At 42.7% G+C, this 24,045-nt stretch overlaps 1 protein-coding gene across 2 annotated transcripts in view; it reads right to left on the reverse strand.

The window, feature by feature from the left end:
* COL14A1 (collagen type XIV alpha 1 chain) overlaps positions 1-21,291 on the reverse strand; it is a 225,567-nt gene extending 204,276 nt beyond the window's left edge. For both annotated transcript variants that reach the window (XM_049853501.1, XM_049853502.1), the window contains exons 1-2: positions 20,988-21,291; positions 9,612-9,737 (exon numbers count right to left, since the gene is read on the reverse strand). In XM_049853501.1, the coding sequence (XP_049709458.1) occupies positions 9,612-9,699 (88 nt within the window). In that variant the 5' untranslated portion in view covers positions 9,700-9,737; positions 20,988-21,291. The remainder of the gene's footprint in view (positions 1-9,611; positions 9,738-20,987) is intronic.
* Positions 21,292-24,045: the final 2,754 nt, after the last annotated feature.

Consider the following 24,045-nt stretch of genomic DNA (forward strand, 5'->3'; position numbering starts at 1 on the left):
CTATTCCTTTCACTTCAACTCGACTCAATTGAAATATTGCTGTTACGACAACTGGCAACCTATGAAAAGATTTTTTTCTACTGAAATACTCTAATTTCTTAAAACGCTAGTTTTTACACAGGGACACTGCACTGAACATCTTCAGATCTCTACTATCCTTAATCACCTCCCCACTTCTTTTTGGAACAGCACTTTTGTACTATCAATCAGCCATCATTTCCTGGCTAACTGTCTTAGTCATCTAGTGCTGCCATAACAGAAATACCACAAGTGGATGGCTTTAACAAACAGAAATTTATTTTCTTACAGTCTAGTAGGTTACAAGTCCAAATTCAGGACGTTGGCTCCAGGGAAGGCTTTCTCTCTCTGTCAGGTCTGGAGGAAGGTCCTTGTCCTCACTCTTCCCTGGTCAAGGAGCTTCTCAGGCACAGGGTCCCATGTCCAAAGGATGTGGTCTGTTCCTGGTGCTGCTTTCTTGGTGTTATGAAGTCCCCAACTCTCCGCTTGCTTCCTTTTCCTTTTATCACATGAGAGATAAAAGGTGGTACAGGCCACATCCTAGAGAAACTGCCTTTACCTTGGATAGGGAGGTGACCTGAGTGAGGGTGGTATTACAATCCCACCCTAATCCTCTCAACATACAATTACAATCACAAAATGGAGGACAACCATACAATACTGGGAATCATGACCTAACCAAGTTGATACACACATTTTTGGGGGGACATAATTCAATCCATGACACTAACCCAAACCAAACCCACTGCCGTCAAGTCAACTCCAACTCATATCAACCCTACAAGACAAGGTGGAACTGCCCCATAGGGTTTCCAATGCAGTAAATCTTTATGGAAGCAGACTGTCGCATCTTCCTCCCTCAGAGCAGCTGGTGGGTTTGAACCGCCAACCTTTCAATTAGCAGCCAAGTGCTTTAATCACTGTACCACCAGGGCTCCTTTTTCCTGGCTAAAGGATCAGCAAATGACTCCAACAAGGACAGGCAGACTGTCTCAAGAATCTGAAATAGTCCAGTGATGGAAAGACGGAAAACAGTTCAGTGGTTTCATTCCAGTAACATGCCCTAAAGAAAATGCTCATTACCCATTGCCGAATCCATTGCCGTCAAGTCAATTCCAACTCATAGTGACCCTATAGGTCAGAGTAGAACTGTCCATAGAGTTTCCAAGAAGTGCCTGGTGGATTTGAACTGCCCACCTTTTAGTTAGCAGACATAGCTCTTAACCACTATGCCACCAGGGTAAAAAAAACAAATTCTATCCCAGGGGGCTCCCAGGTGCCTATCCTTTTCTTATTTAACTTTTACTCTGATAATCGCATTACTACTGTACAATCTTCCAGTAATTTTACTATTATTATTATTAACTTGGTTAGAGAACATTTCTGTTACTTGCAACCAAAAATCTCTGAAGCAGATGTGGCAGTATGGGTAACATTGAGAGCATCTTCACCTTAAAAACGGAGTTTTAGGGGCCATATTGACAGAAAACGCTCTTCTAGTCATCAAATAAAATGTCTTTCAACAGCTGCAAAGTACTTGCCCTATTTCCCAAGTGCTTTTAAAAACTTTGGCTTTTTAGCTCAGTTATTTTTCCGTGAAATGCATTGCCCAAATGATCTATAAATAGGAACAATTAAATTTTGAGAGAAATTTACTGTGGGATATCTAGAGAGCTCTTTTTAACTTGCTTGGAAGCTAATATGTTATAATTTCATGACTCATGACAAAGGTGCTTAAAACAGCAGTCAGGAAAATATTTTCTACTTCCAAATATGTTTGACTACTAATAAAAACAAGAAATTTGTGTAATATATTAACACAGAGGTCTTTATAAAGCTAAATCTAGCCCCCATGCAAAGAAGTTTCCAATTTTATACACTCAGAGGTTTTTTAATGACAGTTACTTTACGTTCAGTGGTTCATTCTTATAACCATCCAAAACAAATGTTGCTAGAACCAAGTGTATATTTACTGTGAAATTCTAAGAAAATGCTGATACCATCGGCCTGTCATTACTATATACATTTTATCCCTATAGCCAACATGTTACTTTTTCCATGTTCCAGTTCATTTAACAACTTGTCTTGAAAAGAAGATACTGGAATAATCTAGGCAAAAACATTTACTTGATGACTTAGGTTCACAGTTATTTGGGTTCACAAGCTCTGGAAAGGGGAAGGGGAAGTTTTACATAAAGAAACATATGCAGAGACTAAGTGGTAAAATGCATTCTACTGATTAGCAATTTAAGGGGGGAAGTTAATTGCCTGTATAACTTATCATGACCCTATAGGACACAGAAGAACTGCCCCATAGGGTTTCCAAGGAGCAGCTGGGCTAAAATCAAGTTGTAGATAGTACTATGTTCCTTTCTGGAGGCCCTAGGGGAGAATCTGTTTTCTTGCCTTTTCTGGCTTCTAGAAACTGCCCACATTCCTTGGCTCATAGTGCCCTTATATCTTTGAAAGGAGCAATGGCCAGTTGAATCTTTCTCATATCACATCACTCTAACACTGATTTCTTTTGCCTCCCTTTTCCATATTAAAGACCGTTGTCATTATATTGAGAAACCCCGGTGGTGCAGTGGTTAAGAACGGCTGCTAACCAAAAGGTCGGCAGTTCAAATGCACCAGGCAGTCCTTGGAAACCCCGTGAAGCAGTTCTACTCTGTCCTACAGGGACGCTGCGAGTTGGAATCAACGGCAACGGGTTTGGTTTTTTGGTTTTTCCATATTAAAGACCCTTGTGATTATATTGGGCCCACCTGGATAATCCAGGCTAATTTACTTAAGGCCAGATGATCAGCAAACTTAATTCTATCTGCTGCCTTGTCTCTTTGCCATTGTCATGGATTGAATTGTGTCCCTCCAAAACATGTGTTAACTTCGTTAGGCCATAATTCCCAGTATTCTGTGGTTGTCCTCCATTTTGTGATTTTCCTTTGTGTTAAAAATCATAATCTCTGCCTATGGTTAAAGAAGATTAGGGTGGGATGTAACACCCTTGCTCAGGTCACATCCCTGATCCAATGTAAAGGGGGTTTCCCTGGGATGTAGCCTGCATCACATTTTATCTTAGTTGGGGACCTCATACCACCAAGGAAGCAGTGCCAGGAACAGAGCACTTCCTTTGGACCTGGAGTCCCCACTTGGAGAAGCTCCTAGTCCAGGGGAAGACTGATGAGAAGGCTGACAGAGACAGAAAGCCTTCCCCTGGAGCTGACACCCTGAATTTGGACTTTTAACCTACTAGACTGCAAGAAAATAAGTTTCTCTGCATTAAATAAGCTTCTCTGTGTTAAAGCCATCCACTTGCAGTATTTCTGTTACAGCAGCACTAGATAACTAAGACAGCCATGTTACCTAACATATTCACTACTTTCAAAGATTAGGACATGAATATCTTTAATCAACTGCTGTAGAGTTAGTTCTGACTCATAGCAACCTTATAGGACAGAGTAGAACTGCCCCATAGGATTTCCAAGGAGCGATTGGTGGATTCAAACTGCCAACCTTTTGATTAGCAGCCCGGGTTCTTAACCACTACACCACCAGGACTCCTGAACATCTTTAGAGGATATTATTCTGCCTATCACACTGACCTTTTAGTTTTTCATTTTGTTCAGAAATATAAGGTTAAAGATATCTACAAGAAAACAAGTTTTGAGAGCAATTAGTGTCAGCTAGCAAGTCAACATGCCTGCCAGTAGCAAAGTACTTTCTTGCATATCAAACATTTTCATATGTGGCTTTGCAAATTTGTGTCAAAATAGGCCAACTCATAGGAACTCACTATTCTGTTTGCTGTAAAAGCAGAAAATGAGTCAACTAAAGCAAATCAAGATCTTTATTCCTCGCTGAAAATCAATCATGTAAATAAATGAATAACAAGGATGGCATGGTGGCAATAAGATGCGATTTCTTGAAAGTTTCACATACCTTCCTAAACACCAAAGCCCAATCTATTTTATTATCTTTGTCTTTTGCCACAATCCCTCACATAACCTATACTGAGATGAATTTGGACAGTAAACTGCTTGGAAGTAGAGAATAAAGTCTTATCCAGCTTTGCATCCTGGCTCTGACACACGGTATTTGCCCCATAAGTGTTAATCTAAAACAGAATTTAGCTAACAACATGCATCTGGTGTCTCTGAAGCACCCCAGTACTCCACGAATGACCGTTTCAGAATTAAGCTAGACTGAGACGGCAACTGGGGAGAATTCAGCAATTTCCCTGCCTTTTTGTCCTAAAGACCTGTGTCTCAAATCTTGGAGTTTCCCACCACCTCTACCAGCTGCCATCGAGTCAATCCCAACTCCTTATGACCCTGTATGTGTCAGAGTAGCATCCACAGGATTTTTAGTGGCTAAGTTTTCAGAAGTAGATCACCAGCCCTTTCTTCTGAGGAGCCTGTGGATAGACTCAAACGTCCAAGTTTTTGGTTAACAGCCAAGTGCATTAATCATTTGCACCACCCTGTGACTCCTCCCAGAGTTTAGAGGGTGAGTGATCTAATATTCCCATTAACACTTCTCTAACTGCCATAACTGAAAACATTCTCTTATCAATATAAATATGTTAAGTAGGATTTGTCTTCCAAACTGCCTCCATGTATTGCATGAAAAAGCTGGAAATATGGTTATTCACCTAAAATGTTACAACAGCTATGGGAGCATGCAGAGTCAAGTTCCATTCTTTCCCAAACAGGTGAGCCTCACCTGCAGGAAGCATGGTATGACGCAATGTTCACGAATTTGACCTCTGTAAACCCTTAATGTCAAACATTAGACATTAACACTCGTAAGCCCACCTTGTTTACCACATTCAGACTGCCATGCTCAGCTGATGAATGACTCAGCACCAATATTTCGGTCTCTACAGGAATTATCATGTTTGTCTAGTAATGTCACTTTGTGCACTTGTATATACTGTGCACTTCAGGGTTGGCAAACTGTTCCTGTAAAGCACCAGATAATAAATATTTTAATCTTTGCAGACCATACAATCTCCATTGCAATTACTCATCACCGAAGTTGTAGTGTGAATGCAGCCACAGACAATATGTAAACAAATGAGCACGTCTGAGTTTCAATAAAACTTTATCTACAAAAATTGACAGCAGGTCGTATTTGCCCATGGGTTATAGTTTTCCAACTCCTAACTTATAAAAATGAGTAGAAATCAAAAATAAAATGGAAGATCCCAACAATAAGATGAAGAATAGATTTCAAAAGCTAAGTTTAATTAAAACAAAGTTAGCCCTCTGTCTTAGTCATCTAGTGCTGCTATAACAGAAATACCACAAGTGGACAGCTTTAATAAAGAGGACATCAGCTCCAGAGGAAGGCTTTCTCTCTCTCTGTGAGCTCTGGAGGAAGGTCTTTCTCATCAATCTTCCCCTGGACTAGGAGTTTCTCCATGCAGGACCCCTGGGTCCAAAATGACACACTCTGCTCCTGGTGCTTCTTTCTTGGTGGTATGAGGTCCTAAACTTTCTGCTTGCTTCCCTTTCCTTTTATCTCTTGTAAGATAAAAGGTGGTACAGGCCACACCCCAGGGAAACTCCCTTTGCATTGTGTCAGGGATGTGACCCTAATCCTCTTTAACCACAGGTAGATATTATGATTTATAATACACAGGAAAATCACAAAATGTAGGACAATCACACATGGCCTGCCCAAGTTGACACATATTTTGGGGGGACACAATTCAATCCATTATACCATCTCACCCCTCCAAAAATGGCAATGATCCAAAAAACCGAAAACAACAAATGCTTGCTATGTTCTGGGAAGACTGGAACACTTATACACTGCTGGTGGGTTTGTAAAATGATACAACCAGTATGGAAAATGCTATGACACTTCCTTAAAAATCTAGAAATAGAAATACCTTATGATCCAGCAATCTAACTCCTAGGTATATATCGTAGAGATATAAGAGCAGTGACACGAATAGACTATGCACATCTATGTTCATTGCAGCATTATTCACAATAGCAAAAAGACACAACCTAAGTGCCCATCAACAGATGGATGGATAAACAAACTATGGTATATACATACAATGGAATATTGCACAATAAAGAACAATGATGAATCTGCAAAATACCTCATGACATGGATGAATCTGGAGGGCATTACGCTGAGTGAAATAAGTTAATCACAAGGGGACATACACTGGATGAGACCACTATCATAAAAACTCAAGAAAAGGTTTACACACAGAAAAAAACAATCTTTGATGGTTAAGAGGGACGGGAGGGTTGGGGAGGGGAAATCACTAACTAGGTAGTAGACAAGTATTAACTTTGGTAAAAGGAAAGACAACACACAATATAAGGAAAGTCAGCACAACTTGACCAAGGCAAAGCCATGGAAGCTTCCCAGACACATCCAAACACCTTGAAGGACTGAGTTACTGATGCTGAGGACCATAGTCTCAGTAGACATCTAGGTCAATTGGCATAACATAGTTCATAAAGAAAATGTTCCTACATCCTATTTTGGTGAGTAGCATCTGGAGTCTTAAAAGTTTGTGAGGAACCATTCTAAATGCATCTATTGGTCCCAAAACATTCAGAACAAAGGAGAGTGAAGAAAATCATAGACACAAGGAAAATACCAGCCAGAGGACAAACGGACCATATGAACCACAGCCTCCACCAGCCTGAGCCCAGAAGAAATAGATGGTGCCCAGCTACACCACTGACCACTTACAGTGATCCCAATAGAGGTTTCCAGGCAGAGCAGGAGAAAAATGTAGAACAAATTTCAAATTCACAAGAAAAGACCAGACTTGCTGGTCTGACAAAGACTGGAGGGACTTCCCAAAAATATGGCCCCCAGATAACTTGCTAACTCAGAACTAAAGCCACTCCCACTTTTCAGCTAAAGATTAGACAGGCCTATAAAACAAACAATAGCACATGTGAGGAACGTGCTTCTCAGTTCAATCAAGTATAGAAGACCTAATGAATAACGCATGCCCAAAAGCAAAGCTGAGAAGGCAGCAAGGAACAGGAAACCTGGACAAATGGGCACAGAGAGCCTAGGGTGTAAAGGGAAGGGTAGAGAGTGCTGACACAGTGCAGGGATTGCAGCCAATGTCACAAAACAATTTGTGTATAAATTTTTGGATGAGAAACTAATCTGCACTATAAACTTTCATCTAAAATACAAGTAAATAAAAAGATAAAAAAGTATATGGTTACATAGATAGATATGTATGCACATATGGGTATTGGAAGATGCATCCAAGTACATGCATGTGCGTGTATAGGTGTATCTGTGGGCATATGTTTGTGTGTGCTGTATATATATCCATATATGTAATAAAGCACATAGGGCCCCATTACAGAGACTTCCTAGACATATCCAAACAACTCACAGGATTTGTTTGCTGGGTTAAAAGGCTTAGGACCATATGTGGGACAACTTAGTCAATTGGCATAACATAGTTCATAAAGACAATATTCTACACCCCAGTTTGATGAGACGCATCTGGGGTCTTAAAAGCTTGTGAGCAGCAATCGAAGGTACAACTACTGGCCTCTATTCATCTGGAGCAAAGGAGAGTGAGGAAAGCCAAAGACCCAAAGAAGAAACTAGTCCACAGGACTAATAGCCCATACAAATCACAGCCTCTTCAAACCTCAGACCAGAAAGAACTAGATGGTACCAGGCTATCACTACCAACCATTCTGACTAGGGGCATAATAAACCAAAAAAAAACCAAACCCGTTGCCATCGAGTCGATTCCGACTCATAGCAACCCTATAGGACAGGGTAGAACTGTCTCAGAGTTTCCAAGGAGCACCTGGCGGATTTGAACTGCCAACCTTTAGGTTAGCAGCTGTAGCACTTAACCACTACGCCACCAGGGTTTCCAGGGGCATAATAAACCCAAAATAGGAGAAAATGTACTACAAAACTCAAATTCCAAAAAAAGGCCAGACCTACTGGACCAATAAAGACTACAGGAATCCCCGAAACTATTGCCCTTTGAACTCGGCACTGAAGCTACTCCTGAAAGTCACCTTTCAGCCAAAGAACAGGCTGGCTTACAGAATAATCAGTACCACCTGTGAGCAATGTGCTCCCCTAAAGAATCAATTATATGAGACCAAATGGTTAATACTCACCCAAAAGCAAAGATGAGAAGGCAAGGAGGGGAAGGGAAGCTAGGTCAATGGGAACAGCACAAACAGAACGGAAATGATGAGAATGCCAACACACTGTGAAAATTGTAACCAATATCACAGAACAATTTGTATAAAAATTGTTAAATGGGAACCTAATTTGCTGTGTAAACTTTCACCTAAAACACTAGTATTTAAAAAAAAAAAAAAGATATTGTCATGGATTGAATTGTGTTCCCCCAAAATGTGTGTAAACTTGGCTAGGCCAGGATTCCCAGTATTACGTGCTTGTCCACCCTTTTGTCATCTGATGTTTTTTTCGGGTATGTTGCAAATCCCACCTCTGTGATGTTCATGAGGCAGGATTAGCAGCGGTTATGTTAAGGAAGCAGGACTCAATCTACAAGATTAGGTTGTGTCTTAAGTCAATCTCTTTTGAGATATAAAAGAGAGAAGTGAGCAGAGAGATGTGGGGACCTCATACCACCAAGAAAGCAAAGCTGGGAGCAGAGCCAGTCCTTTGGGCCTGGGCTCCTTGTGCCTGACAAGCTCCTAGACCCGGAAGGTTGGTGACAAGGACCTTCTCCCAGAGCCAATGGAGAGAGAAAGCCATCCCCTGGAGCTGGCACCCTGAATTCGGACTTCTAGGCTTCTAGACTGTGAGAGAACAAATTTCTCTTTGTTAAAGCCATCCACTCACTTGTGGTAGTTCTGTTACAGCAGCACTATGAGCACCATCTCTCAAATCCTTTGTAACCAGCAGGCTGTGTGCTCAGTTTTTAAGGAAAGCAGTAAAATTAAGGCCACGTAGGAAGTGGTATAAAAGAGCCCTGGTAGCTCAGCAGTTAAGTGCTCGGCTGCTAACTGAACAGTCAGTGGTTCGAACCCACCAGCCGCTCCATGTAAGGAAGATGTGGCAGTCTGCTTCTGTAAAGATTTACAGCCTTGGAAACTTTATGGGGCAGTTCTGCTCTGTTCTACAGGGTTGCTATGAGTCAGAATCAACCCAACGGCCACGGAGAAGGAAGTGATAGAAATATTTTGTAGACATTATATTTAAGAGACAGGCATAACCAGGATACATAAACACAAATACACACACACTATTGTTCTTTATTAATAGAACTAGATTTGTAACATTCAAATATGACTTTCCCTGATTAAAGTTGCTTAACCTTTTCAGAAGTACATTAAGAATGAGCTGTTTAACCAATTGCCACAACATTACTGTGCTTAGTCACCGGTGAAGTAATAACCCACATCAAAGTTGGGGCACGTCTCAACAGCAAACAGCTGGTGTATCTGAGGAATAAGCCAATATGTGACTCTATTTAGCAACACAGCTGACCGGTACAGCACGATTTTGATAAATAATATTAAAATGATAATCAGAATCAACACATTAGCTACAGTCTCAGACTCTGATGTTGTCTTAAAACTTTCAGTTACCTTGACCCTGGACAACGGTGCAGAAATAAGCAACTGCCAAAAAACCTGGAAGCAGCCAGTACCGCATCTTGCACTGAGAAATCTTCATTTCATTTCCTGTGTTTTACATGAGGTGTAGCAGCAAACCTGAAGACACAAAGCACAGGACACTTTCAGAAGGCTGAAAATACAGTATATGTAGCCATCCAGGACAGGAAAATAAGTCAACATACATGAGTATTATTAGGAAGTAATTAGTTTCCTAAAACATCGTATATTTCACTCTAAAACGCAGACTGATACAAAAGAGATTTTTGAAAGGATGCTGTTAACGGAATGATTTGGGAAATATTTGGGAGAGAGGTTCAGGATGTACTTTGTGACTCCTTTATAAGGTTATAAATTACATAGTGAATTCCCCAAATGAATTCCAAAAGTTTACCTGGAATGAGCATTATAATCAATCAGTCACAATTTTCTTGCCAGTAATCTGCTCCCTGGTGGCATAGTGGTTAAGTGCTACGGCTGCCAAGCAAGAGGTCAGCAGTTTGAATCCAGGCGCTCCTTGGAAACTCTATGGGGCAGTTCTACTCTGTCCTCTAGGGTCGCTATAAGTCTGAATCGACTTGACGGCAGTGGGTTTGGTTTTTTTTTTTTTTTTTTTTAATCTGCTCCTGAGGCTCCTAGGTGGCACAATTGGTTAAGCACTTGACTACTAGCCGAAAGGTTGGCAGTTTGAACCCACCCAGAGGCTCCTGGGAAGAAACGCCTGGGGACCTGCTCCCAAAAGGCCACAGCCTTGAAAACCCTACTGAGTGCAGCTGGGGTTTATACTCAACACACACGGGGTTGCACGAGTCAGAATCAACTCGACAGCAACTGGCTTAATGTGCCCCTTTGGTATTTATTACAAAGTTAAACGTCCTAGTATTGCCTACATAATGCAGATATATAGAGATTGTCTACCAGTGATCAAAGAGAAACTACTTTGTGCTAATATTAAATCACTACACAGCTTTTGGGGGCCCTGGTGGCAGAGTGGTTAAAGTGCTCAGCTGCTAACCCAAAAGGTCAGTGGTTCGAACCCACCAGCCACTCTGCAGGAGAAAGAGGTAGCAGTCTACTTCTATAAACATTACAGCCTTGGAAACCCTGTGGGGCAGTTCAACTCTGTCCTATTGGGTCGTTATGCATCAGAATCGACTCCACAGCAGTGGGTTTGTTCAGGTTTGAACTCAGCTTTCCCTTCACCGTGTTGAATAATTCCTCATCCTTTTAACATTTTCTCATAGCTCTCTTTTTTTTCCTTCCTAAAACATATGACTCTAGAACTCTTCCAAGGTTTTCTTTTCCATTTATTTAGATATCAGTGAAGGCAGAGCTACAAGAAAAATTCAGCAGCCAAGTCACTATCAACTTAAATGAATTATTCTTACTAAGATTTCCTTCCCCAAGCATCCTAACCATATGTTTTGACCAGACAAGACAAGGAGAAGCAGTAAGGAAACAGCCACATTTATGTTTTCAGCACAAACTTTCAGATCAGGAAACTTTATCAGATATTACATAATACTATTTTAACAAGGTGAAAAAGGTTCTTTTCCAAGCCACAACCCAACCATGTGGCGCTGTTTTCAAAGCACAAGCATTCCTGTGCACAGGTGTTTTGAAGCAATGATAAACATCCAACATTTGAAGTTAATCTGCATTCTATGCACTTTAAATCACTCATTCAATCATTCCATCAGTGCTACACTAATCTTGGCAACATCTTTTGAAAAACAGTATTGTTTATACAAAAAATAAATATAAATAAATGTGTAGCCCTAGCCTATCTTTAAATTCTTCTTTTTTACGTTGTTTTAAATTAGGATGAGTAATACCATATCGGGAGAAGTGAAACTTTTCATTTTCCCAAGGTTTTCTGCCAAGTCCCCAAATTTCTGGACAGTAAGATAAGGGCAAGAAAAAAACCCTATTCCTATTAAAGTGCCATGAGGCATTTTAACATTTACCAAAATGTCAAAGCCTAATTTGCTGAGACTCTGCCCAAAAGCTTGCACAAAACAAATAACACCGCCTTGAGTTTTTGGTTTAAAACCATCATGTAAGAAATGGCTACTTAGCCCTAAGTTCAGAAGATGGAAACCAAATTTGGAGAAGGATGATAGTGTTTAATGCAAGTTTTCTCAAAACACTATCCTCATTTTATAATCAGTGACTTAAAGCTAACCCCATTAGTGCTAATGTGCCCTTCCTCTACTTTGTATGTTTGTTTTAATCTCATTTGTACAGCCAAGCTAAACAAGGAGCAAAGGCCCTGAATGCAAGCACTTAAACAGCTCGTGTGCATTCCCATGTAACTCCCAGCCTGACATACTCCCAGTTTTATCAAAAATCCTTGAAATATTTATGCTAACTTTTTTAAAAAAACATTTATTCTAAAGTTTTTGTTTATTTAAAAAATATTCTAACATTTTTACCAAACCATTATAACACACATACACACACTTGTACACATAAATACACCCAAATCTTGGACAGTGTTTTATTCAATCAGTGAAGACTTAAAAAAAAAAAAACCCATAAACTTAAACAAAATTGTTGTTAGTCATCTGGCATACCAGTTATGCAGCAGCTCCAGGCCTTGAGAGAGATTGTTATTTACAGTATCGGAATTTTCATTCTAACAATGGCTTATTGAGAACCCTACTATGTAACCAAAGCACTCTACTTGATACTAAGGATGGTACAAAACATCATATCATATGACCCTTGCCTTCAGTGAGCTCACTTAACCATTTAACTGTAGAGAAAGATGGCGGGCAACTACATTGCAAAGCTAAGTGAAATAAACACAAAGTAGAACAGATTGTTAGCACAAGGGGGCCATACGAAGACTGGGTAGTCAGGAAGACAGCTCTGCCACTAATTTGGTCTTCAACTAACTGGTTTAACCACTCTATAACTATTGTTTTGTATCAGATACCATATATCAAACTGTGTCTTTATCAATAAAATGAGATTTATCTACCTTGTAAGCTGACTGTCATAATGTAGGTAAAGTACTCAGAACACAGGTAGCTCTCAAAAAGTTCTAACTAGTAGTATGTCAGTATCATACATAACATGCTGAAAGAACACAAAGAAAAAGGAATGAAAATAATTAATGAATTTGCAACTTGGACAGATGCTAAAGGAGAAAGTAGAATCAAGAAGTCTTTATCTCATCTCAGTTAAGTGGCTTAATAATGTATTTTGTGTTTCTGTTCTACCTTAGTTCCTTGCTAGAGCCTGGGGTCTTAAAACCTTGCAAGCACCCATTCAAGGCACAACAATTGGTCTCTATTTGCCTGGAGCAACAGAGGAGGAAAGAGAGTCAGGAATATGAGAAGGAAATGGATATGCAGCTAATTCCTTCCATGAATTACAGCCTCCTCTGCCGTGGGACCAGCAAGAACTGGATGGTGCCCAGCTACCATTACTGAACATTTTGATCAAAGAGTCTATAGAAGAATCCTGATCAAAAGGGGAAAAATGCAGAATTGAATTTCAAATTTTCATGGAACTCAGTCTTTCCGGAGCCATGGAAGTTGGATGAAGCCCTCAAACTATTGCTGTGTGATAATCTTTAAACCTTAAGCCAAAAATATCCCCTGAAATTTTCTTAAAACTAAACAACAGTTTAGCTTAACTAGTAAAGAATGTCTGCCTTGAGCATTATGCTTTTCAAAAATCTATTTACACAGGATCAAAGTGACAATAACAACTCAAAAGATTAGATACGGAACTAAGGGGACAGTGAGTTTATGTTAATGAGGGAGGAACTACTCAGAGAAGGAGGATGAGAATGGTTGCATTGTACGTGTAGAAACTGCTGAATTGGTGTATGTCTTGCTGTGTATATTCTCAATAACAACAAAAATAAGTTTTTTTTAAAAGTCATCTCCTCCATCATATTAAGGTTGTGGAACTAATTTGGCAAAAAGGTTGAGGTAAAACTGAAGATCTAGGTAATGACGGAGTCAACAATTATTTACATGGATGAGCTGCTTTAGACCTTTCAAATGACATTCCTATCCATTTTTACCAATCTCCAGATGACAGCTCTGTGCAGATTCAAAATAATCATATGAAGGCATGAGAGATTTATGTAATAATTCATAGGAAAAGACTTAGTGATTCTATTTGACATGCTCACAAAAAGAAGCTTTGAAAGAAATGATGATGTTTAAGCATGTTTTGAGCCCAGGAAAAATAAAGAAGCAGGGGTACATAACAGGTGTCTTCAAATATTTGAAGAGCTTTCATGTGAAAAAGAAAACAATTATTTTTGTGCAGCTTCTGAAAATAAATGACGTGCCTTTGGATATAAAGGGATGTGGGTGTGGATATCAAGAATTCAACACTTAGAAGTGTTTCTTCCCTTTTACTATCAGTCCTGGGACAGAAGCTGGCTAAGAAATGTGTAACATAAGAAATGTTATACACACTAGAAAGCGGCCATCTAAGATGCATCAATTGGTCTCAGCCCACATGGAGCACAGAAGAAGGAAGAACACCAAAGACACAAGGTAATTATGAGCCTATGAGATGGAAAGGGCCACATAAATCTGAGACTACACCAGTCTGAGACCAGAAGAACTAGATGGTGCCCAGCTACAACCGATGAGAACACAACAGAGAATCCCTGACGGAGCAGAAGAACAGTGGGATGCAGACCTCAAATTCTTGTAAAAAGACCAGACTTAATGGTCTGACTGAGACTAGAAGGACCCCAGAGGTCATGGTCCCCAGACCTTTTGTTACCCCAAGACAGGAACCATTCCCAAAGCCAACTCTTCAGACAGGGATTGGACTGGACTATAAGATAGAAAATGATACTGGTGAGGAGTGAGCTTCTTGGATCAAGTAGACACATGAGACTATGTGGGCAGCTCCTGTCTGGAGGGGAGATGTGAAGGCAGAGTGGGACAGAGCCTGGCTGAATGGACACGGAAATGTACGCTGGAGAGAAGGAGTGTGCTGTCTCATTAGGGGGAGAGCAACTAGGAGTACATAGCAAGGTGTATATAAGTTTTTTTTATGAGAGACTGACTTGATTTGTGAGCTTTCATTTCAAGCACAATAAAAAGAAATGTTGTAGAAGGGATTCCTGAATTTGGCAGCAGGGGACCTGAACTAAATGACTTCTATGATGTCTTCCAAACTCCATCTTTAATGTTGTAATATCTATTTTAAAGGAGAGTTTTACAGTCAATTGATTAGGTCATTTGACTTTGTAGATAAAAGAGCTAGGAATTAAAAAAAAAAAATGCTTAATGCATCAGCCCGGTGTGCTGGCCTTGTCTAGCATTCCTTATTTCTTCTCTTTAATGGAAATACCACCCTCCTCAGATCCAGAATCGTAAAGAAGGTTTTCAGGATTAACTAATGAGGTCTACTTAAAAACAAGCCCTAGAGAAGTTGGTGATTATTACTCTTATCTATTAGCACCATGGCATAGTAGAAAATGATTCTAAACTAGGAATAAAGAGGACTTAATCCTGGTGGCATAGCAGGTCAGCAGTTCAAATCTACCAGGTGCTTCCTGGAAACCCCATGGGGCAGTTCTACTCTTTTCTACAGGGTCGCTATGAGTCAGAATCAACTCAACGGCAACAAATTTTTTGTTTTTTTTTTATAATCCTAGTTTTACTACTCCTAGCTTTGTGGTATTTGGAAAATCATTAACTCTGTGGGCCTCAGTTTTCTCATCTTTAAACAAATGTATTCAAATTTCTGATTTTGGTAATGGTAGAATAGCTTCTGTCTGGCAAACCTTCCTGCAGTAACACTGACAATAAACTCTGGATATAACATAAATGAAAACTTTTTTGATACCACTGAACCCAAAAACAACAAACAAAAAGCCCACTGTCATGGAGTCAATTCTTGCTAACGGTAACCCACGTATTACAGAACAGAACTGTTCCATAGGGTTTTCTTGGCTATAATCTTTATGGAAGCAGAATGCCAGGCCTTTCTTCTGAGGTGCCACTGGGTGGGTTTGAACCACCAACCTTTAAGTTACCAGCTGATCACAAACATATATGCCATGACAACACTGGAGAGTGACCCAAAGCAGGCAGGCATACACGAGAAGGGATTCCACGCATAAATGAAGGGAGCCACACTCGCTGAGTGACAACCATGTGTGTACAGCCTTTCCCCTCCCGAGGGAACTCCCCCACTACACATGGCACGGTGACTAGAAATCAAGCAAAAGCTGTAGTCTTATTAGCTTGAAGTATCAGAGGGTAGAGTTCAAGGATGTCAGAGAGAACAGAAATAGAGAAGGGAGCTCTGAAAAAGAGTGAGCCACACTGGGGGGAGCCCCAAAACTACATATAAACTACCCCTAAATCCTAGACATTTCAGAATAGTGAGTCAATTACTCAAACTTAGCAATCATAAATGTGTATGTACTTACTAACACAGCTTCAAAACTCATGAAGCAAAAACGGCTAGAACTAAAGAAAGAGGTCAGTCCATAATCAACGTTGGAGATTTTTATCTCCCAGATCATGCTTGGATACTATGTCTAGTTGGACAGTTTAACCTATAATCAAAACTTCTAACCTGCATAACAGGCAATCGATAAACATTTATTGACTTAATGCTGCTGAATGATCAAGGCTAATGTGTGCAGTTGTACAGTTTATGCACTGAACAATTTGCACTTGGCCTAGGGGGTGACTGTGGCTTGAAATTAGTGGACATTCAGCTGTCTAAGTCGTTTGCCCCAGCACAAAGCTGTGTTACCCAGAGGAGAGGACACTGCTTTCTTCTGATGGCATGGTCCACTCTCCAAACTGTGGTCTACCTTCTTCTAATTCACAAAAAGACCCAACATAGGTAAGGAATAGCCCCGAGAATGATTCAAATGCAAGGGACTCAATTGGAAATCCACTTCAGAAATGCAGCTGGTCAATCTCAAGCTAGATACTGTAACTTCTATGTCATGGGAGGCAGAGCCATCCCCAAACCAAAACCCAAACCCATTGCCATTGAGTCAATTCCGACTCTTGGTGATCTCACATGTTAGAGAGTATAAGTGCTCCATAGGGTCTTCTTGGATGTAATCTTTATGGAAGCACTTCACCAGGCCTTTCTTCCTCAGGGGTACTGGGTGGGTTTAAACTGCCAACCTCCAGGTTAGTATTTGAGGGCAAACCATTTCCAACTGAGGTGACAGCTCCTTGACTCAGGAATGTTCAGTCACTTAGCTCCCCTCCCCCGCCCCTTCTTTTAAGGACTGATACAGAGTTACCCAGTCGAGGAAATGGATTGTTTTTACCTAAAATATATGTCCATTAGCCGTACAAACAGGAGGTGCGCCTCTCAGCTTAGACATCTATCTCTTCCTTCCGGAAGCTGCCCTAATGCTCTCAGTCTGGGTCAGATGATCCCCTGTGCCTCCTACCATAGTAAGCTTTATTTTCCATTTTGTAGTACACTGCACTGTATTGTAATTGGCTATTTGTATTTCTACCTACCAAAGCGTATTATTCACCACTGAGTTCTGAGTGTTTAGCACACTGCCAATACATGACAGGGGCAGGCCTGGGAAATAAAGAAAGAAAGCAATATACCTACAGTAAAATATCATTTTTCAGACAGGCATCTATTCAGTTTGCTCCTCTTTGTAAAAGCTGAGACAGAAAGCCACCTTGGAGCAGATCTTTTTTCAGTGAAAGGCCCCAAGTGGCCTTCTTAGTTATAGACATATCCTAAGACATTTTATCTAACTGGGCAAATCCCAGCCTCCCTCTGGATCAATATTCATAAACAATCCAAGTAATTTCTGGAAGGAAAGGGACCAAGCACTGCTCCCTAAGATTCAAAGTTAGAGACGCCTGCCAGGGCAGCTCCGCCAAAGACCTATTGGCAGAAAAGCATAACTCAACCACTGATAAAAAAAAAAAAATTACCGTGAGGAAATGGGGAGTCTAGGCAGTAAGCCCTAACTTAAATATGCACTCAGCTCTCAGAACTTCCCAGACTCCCCTTTCTTCTCACAATCAAAATCCCCTCAAAAAGGGGAGCAAAGAAAGAGAGAGGAGGAGGGGCTAAGGAGAGGGTAAAGAAAAAAAAAAAGGAAAGTAAAAAGTAGACAAAAATTACTGCCAGACTAATCATCTAGACCTTAAATCATTTTAGACCTTGAAACACTCCTATAAGGTGGATATTGTTATCCCCATTCTCTAGATGAGAAAACAGAGACTCAGAGAGAGGCAGGAGCATGCCCAGGGGCACAAAAACAAGCTGAGACTTCACCCACATCTGTCTGCCTGCCGTACTGTTTCATCTACTAGATTATATGGCCTCAGGCTACATCACCCTGTTCCACACCCATCAAAGAAGGAGCCTATGCAAGTGTCCAATGGGATGTGGGTTTAAATCTCAGTGAAGACTTTTCTTAATCATGTATCTGGCACTTGCCTGTTTTGTGACCCTGGGCAAGATTCTTTTATTGCCCTGAAGCTCAGCGGTCTTATTGCTAATAGAGGAATAGTGTTGACTTCCCCAAGGAATGGGGAGACTTAAATGTTGATTCTCAAAGGGAAAAGGGCAGGTATTCAATAGGCACTGAGAAGTATGCCAGCACTTCCGCCACGCACCCCCACACCCCTCGCCCCACCGGAAAAGCACGTGGCCAGTACACAATCAAAGCTTAGTGTATACAGAAGAGTAACTGGAACTTTGCCACTTTTTAGTTATAGGAGTAAAAGAAGAATGGTTGTTTTTCTGACATCCGGCACTATCTGGGGGGCAAATCTGGCCAAGGAGGAAGTTTGTTTTTGCCACTTTCCTTTAAACTTTCTTCTTCCTCCTCCCCCACTGGCCCTTCTGTTCGCCTTGGGACCGTAGGTAAAGTCTCATTTACCAATGACTTTGTTCTCAAAAAACTGTCATTATCCCAGATAATTTGTTAGCTCAGTGGTGTTCAAACAGTACCACCCCAGCCTGCAGCAATACAGGAAGGCCCTTTGTTCTTTTTAAGCATACCATTCAATGGTTTTTGGTATTGTCACAGAATCATGAAGCCATCATCACAGTCAATCTTAGAACATTGCCATCACCCCAACAGAAACCCCATACACATGAGCAATCACTTCCTATTCTTCCTTCTCCCCAGCCGCAGCAACCACTAATCGACTTTGTGTCTCTATGGATTTCCCTATTCTGGACATTTCCTGTAAATGGAATCATGCAGTCCTTTTTGATTGGCTTCCTTCATTTAACATATCTTTTCAAAGGTTCATCCAGGGTGCATAGGATGCCTTTTACCCTCTTGCTAAACACTGGGCATCCCCTCCTTTCTGCTTGGGGAGCCCTGAAGCAGGATAAACCTGAACCTCCACTGCAGCCATGACCTCCTGGGGGTCCCTTTGAAGGGCCAGGAACTACACTGTGGTGAGGCCTCTCAGAAATTCTCTGGCAGGATGCATTTGAATTCATCAGAATTCCTGGAGCAGCTTTGGACGGGTCCCAGGCTTCAGGACTGATGGGAGGAGCCCTCTGGCCCTTATCCTGCTGCTAACAGTCCAGCTGAGGGTTTAGAGAGCTCGCAGGGCCTTCCACACATGTCTGGGTTTTCAGAATCAGCCAGGACTGGTTGAGCTAAATGGTGTGATTTCAGGGGACAAGTCCCCAGCCCACGGAAAAGGCACTTTGTGATGTGCTTCCTTCGGACCTTAAATACTTCCTAGTGCCACCTAGTAAAATGTAAACCTTATGCCTGTTTTCAGCTGAGGCTCTGCAGTTATGTGACCCTGGAGCCACATTTGCAGCCACATTTTTCCAAACTCAGCCACATGACTGCTGTTTTCCTGGCCCATCAAGCGTAACCTAAGATTCTTTTAAGAGCTGTCTATATGGGCCCGAAGTGACAACAGCAACTCAAAAGATTAGATAGAAATCTTAGGGGGCAGTGTGTTTATGCTAATGGGGGAGGAACAACTCAGAAAAGGAAAGTGAGAACGGTTACACAACTCAAAGAGTGTAAACAACATCACTAAAATGTACGTGTAGAAACGAACTGTTGTTTTTGCCGTGTATACTCTCAACAACAAAATAAGTTTTATAAAAGCTCCAAGGCCCCAGTATCTGTGATCCAGTATTTCCAGGCCCTGCCATGGGGCTGAGGCCACTCCAGCGGCCCCACGACTTCTCTTGGCTGGGTCCTCAATCAGTCAGTCTTCGCCTCTTCACCCTCTGCGCGCCAAAGCACAACTCCTGGAGAAGGATCTCCCGTCCCTCTCTCCACCCCACGCTGCGCATTGGGAGGCTCGATGCAGGGAGAGATCCAAAGAGATAAAGTAGGGGTGGAAAGCCAGGGCAGAGAGGATCCGCCAACACAACGGCCTGACGCGCATCTCAAAGCTGCAACCTCCTTTCTGGCTCCAGGCACCAAAGCAAAACCGCAAAGCATCCCGGTTTCTTGGCAAAGAGACTAGAGGCAGGGCTTCAAACCGGTTCCTTCAGTTTCGAACCCCTGCTGAGAATGTGCACTTCTAACCAGTTTCCAGGTGACGCTAATGTTGCTGGTTAGGGACCAATTCTGAGAACCACTAGTAGAGAAGTGGTTCTCAAGTTTTATTATACAGAAGAATCACCTGAGGATCTAACTAAACTGTATATTCTGATTCCGTACATTTGGGGTGGAAATGCAAACTCTCAGCAGGGGTTCTAATCGGAACCGGTGCTAAGCCCTGCGTGCAGGAGCTGCTGCCCCCAACATCTCAGAGCGCTCTGCCTGGCTGCTTTTCTTTGCGTCTAGCAGCTGGGTCCCCAATCTGTGCTATCGCCAAGAGATGCCTGGGTGAGTTTTGTTCCCCACGATCTCCATCAACTGCTCTCTCAAAAAAAAAAAGCCACCTCAAATAAAGTCTAAATAAAAGTAGTGCACTTTCTATGTACATACAGCCTTCCAAGACAAATCCCTAAGCCCCTTTCTCACCAGACTGTCGCCTCTCCTAAGTCCCTTCTACATGGAAATATTGGGGTTACCACTGCCCCACAGTCAAACGCAGCTTTTTCCCGCCGCACGCCGGCAGCGCCCGAGCAACTCGGAAAAAGCGAGGTCCCTAGCGCGGCAGGCAGCGCCTGGAACCTCCGCTATCTCTTCATTCTCTTCACATATTGCCTCCAACCTCCCTACCCAGGGAACCCCGCAGAGAAGCATGCGAGTGCACCATCCCAACCCACCCCAAGGTCCCCGGACCACCCTGGGCGCGCAAGCAAAGTCCGCGGAATTACAGGACTGCAGGTGGCTCACGCTCTCCACTTACGTCCCTCACGAATAGACCTCACAGCTGAGCCGAAGAAAAGCAGAGGACGACTGGAACTGACCTGTGCAGGGCAAGGGTCCAGCCAGTTTGGGGAACTCTCGGCGCCTTGGAAAGATCCAAGCTCGGCCACAAGTAGGCTCTTGGCTGGGCACCGCTCTCACTCGCTTCTCTCCGGGGGACCCTTTTAAATTAGCCGCTCCTGCTCTCCGCCCGGAGTTGCCTTGTCCCAACCCGCGCTTCCCCTCTGACTGGTGCCAGGGATCTGATAAGAGGAAAGGAAAGCCCGCGGGCCGCCAATTATAGAGCGGAAGGTGGCCGCGGGGCGGGAGTGGGGAGGTGAGAGGCAGCCCTAAGTCTCTAGCGCCCCCCTTCACCCCCCTCCTCCCGCCTCCGAGAGATGCTGGGGCGCCCGCCCCGCGCCGCCCACGCGTCCTCCCAGACCTGGCTGCATCCCCAGGTGCGCGCAGCAGCGGGAGCCGTGCGCAGAAGACCCGTTTTTGCCCCTCAGCTTCGACCCTGACTGGGGGGAGTTCCTAAACCCGTTCCCCCCGCCCCCGTCTTGGGGAAGCCTGGAGCTCTTCGGCTTACAGGTGTTTTGTGCCCTCGTCCCCGTTTTTAAAGACCGGCGGTGCGTTCCCTCATTAAGGACCCTGCTCTTCGGGCGCGCGGGACCGGGCAGTATTCACTGTAAAGGTGGACTTCAGCCTTCTCCTGCCCCCTCTTCCTATTCTAAACCAAAGCTTCAGTGCACAAACGTTAATGTGCAGGATAACGGGGCGCGCGGGGGCGGGGGGGCAGGAGTGCGGAAATTAACTTCTTTGTAGGTTACCAAAGGTCAAATATCGGCAATTTTCAGGGGTTTAACCTCTTCAAGGGAGTCCTGGTTGCGCAGTGGTTAAACGCTGGGCTGTTAACCAAAAGGTCGGTGGTGGCGATTGGAATCCACCAGCTGCTTCTGGGAAAAAAGATGTGTCAGTCTGCTTCCCTTGGAAACCCTACCGGTAGTTCTCTGTCCTATAGGGTCACTATGAGTCAGAATTGATTCCATAGCAGTCAGTTTTTTGGAACCTTGTCATAAGAAGCCCTGGTGGCACAACGATTAAGCTCGCAGCTAACTGAAAGGGTGGTGGTTAAACGCACCCAGTAGCTCTGGGGGAGAAAGACCTGGCTATCTGCTCCTGTAAAGACCACAGCTTAGAAAACCCTATGGGGCAGTGGTGGATTGAATTGTGTCCCCCCAAAATATGTGTCGACTTGGTTAGGCCATGTTTCCCAGTATCGTGTGGTTGTCCTCCACTTTGTGATTTAATTTTATGTTAAAAGATTAGGGTGGGTTTGTAACACCACCCTTACTGGGGTCAGATCCCTAATCTAATGTAAAGAGAGTTTCCCTGGGGTGTGGCACGCACCACCTTTTATCTCTCAAGAGCTAAAAAGGAAACGGAAGCCAGCAGAGAGGGGGGTACCTTATACCACCAAGAAAGCAGTGCTGGGAGAAGAGTGTGTCCTTTGGACCCCAGGTACCTGCACAGAGAAGGTTCTAGTTTGGAGGAAGATTGATGAGAAGGCCGACAGAAAAAGAAAGACTTCCCCTGGAGCTGACGGCCTGAATTTGGATTTTTAGCCTACTTTTTTACTGTGAAGTTCTACTCTGTCCTATAGGGTCGCTATGAGTCAGAATCGACTTGACGGCACTGGGTTCTGGGTTTACTGTGAAGAAATAAACTTCTCTTTGTTAAAGCCATCCACTTGTGGTATTTCTGTTAAAGCTGTACTAGATGACTAAGAGGAGGGCAGTTCTAGTGTCACATGGGGTCACTGTGAGTCAATTGTGTGCTCACAAATGTTGGTGGCAATGAGACAGATACTGATTCTCTGGGACCCCGCGTGTACAGAGTAGAACTGCCCCATCCGGTTTTCAAGGTTGTGACCGTTCAGAAGCAGATCACCTGCCCTGTCTTCCAGTGTATCTCTGGGTGGGTTGGAACCACCGGCCTTTCCCACTAATAGAAACAAGCTTTAGCAAGACTCTTTTTGTGAGAAAATCCTTCCTAGCCTTGCAAAAATAAAAAGGAGGTGTTTCGCCACCAGCAAAGGGGTGGTGTAGAAGAGAGGACAACTGGTAATCTTAGAAGGTCCTGGAGTCTGCTTCCATCACGCCCAGCTGAGAATGCTGAAAGAGGCTCTGTGATGCTTAAAATCATTGCACGGGGTCTCCCCGACATTCCCACGGTCCAGAGCTGGAGTTAGCTGCAGCCTCCCTTTCCGCGAATTCGCACAGGCCATGCGTCCATTGGTCTCCTTCCCAAGCGGACTCAGCTCAGCCACAGGGCGGGGCCAAGCAAGGCGCCGTTTGGCTTCCGCGCTTCACTGAATGCAATTCTCGGGGCTCAGGGGCCAGCACAGCTTTTGAAGAGTCACGCTCCAGTCCAAGACGCCAAACGCCCTACTACGAAGGGTGCGAGCGCCACCTGGTGTTTTGAAAGGGGCTGGAACGAGAAAGACACCCGTCTTTCCCTAGACTAATTTAGACCTTTTTTTTTTTTTTAATTTAGACCAGAATTACTGAAATGGAGAATTTATTCCTGGAGACACCTACTACTTACCATTTTGGTTAGATTTATTTTCTTCTGTCCCCCATACAGGTGCCTGCTACTTTTATACTCTGTTCCCGCTTTCACTAATAAAATTTGCTTTTATGACCTTCATGTTTACGAAGATGCAGATGACTACTGTAAACTTTTCTTGTATTTCTCTTGGGGAAGGTAGCACAAAGTCTGAGCAAAAGGAGAGAAAAAATACGATAAGATTATAAAAGATTGGAAATGGGGGCTTCTCGATGCTTTTAAAATGTGAAATATGTGTACAAAAATCCATATACAGCAAATAGACCAAATAACATTTGTTCAATAAAAGTCATATACAATAAATGTGTATGGCTTTTGTAATCATATAAGATAAATGTTACTTTTAAAAATCCTAACTCTTCATCTCTTTAATTAACTGCTTGCATTTCACTTTAAATGCTGATGAACTAGTTAAAGTGGAATCAGAATGGCTGGCTTCAATCGGTTTTCCATTTAGTTGCAATTGTGTGTGAATTTTCAGCCCTTCCAGGG

This window comes from Elephas maximus, chromosome 15 (assembly GCF_024166365.1).
Source record: "Elephas maximus indicus isolate mEleMax1 chromosome 15, mEleMax1 primary haplotype, whole genome shotgun sequence".
Classification (NCBI taxonomy): domain Eukaryota; kingdom Metazoa; phylum Chordata; class Mammalia; order Proboscidea; family Elephantidae; genus Elephas; species Elephas maximus.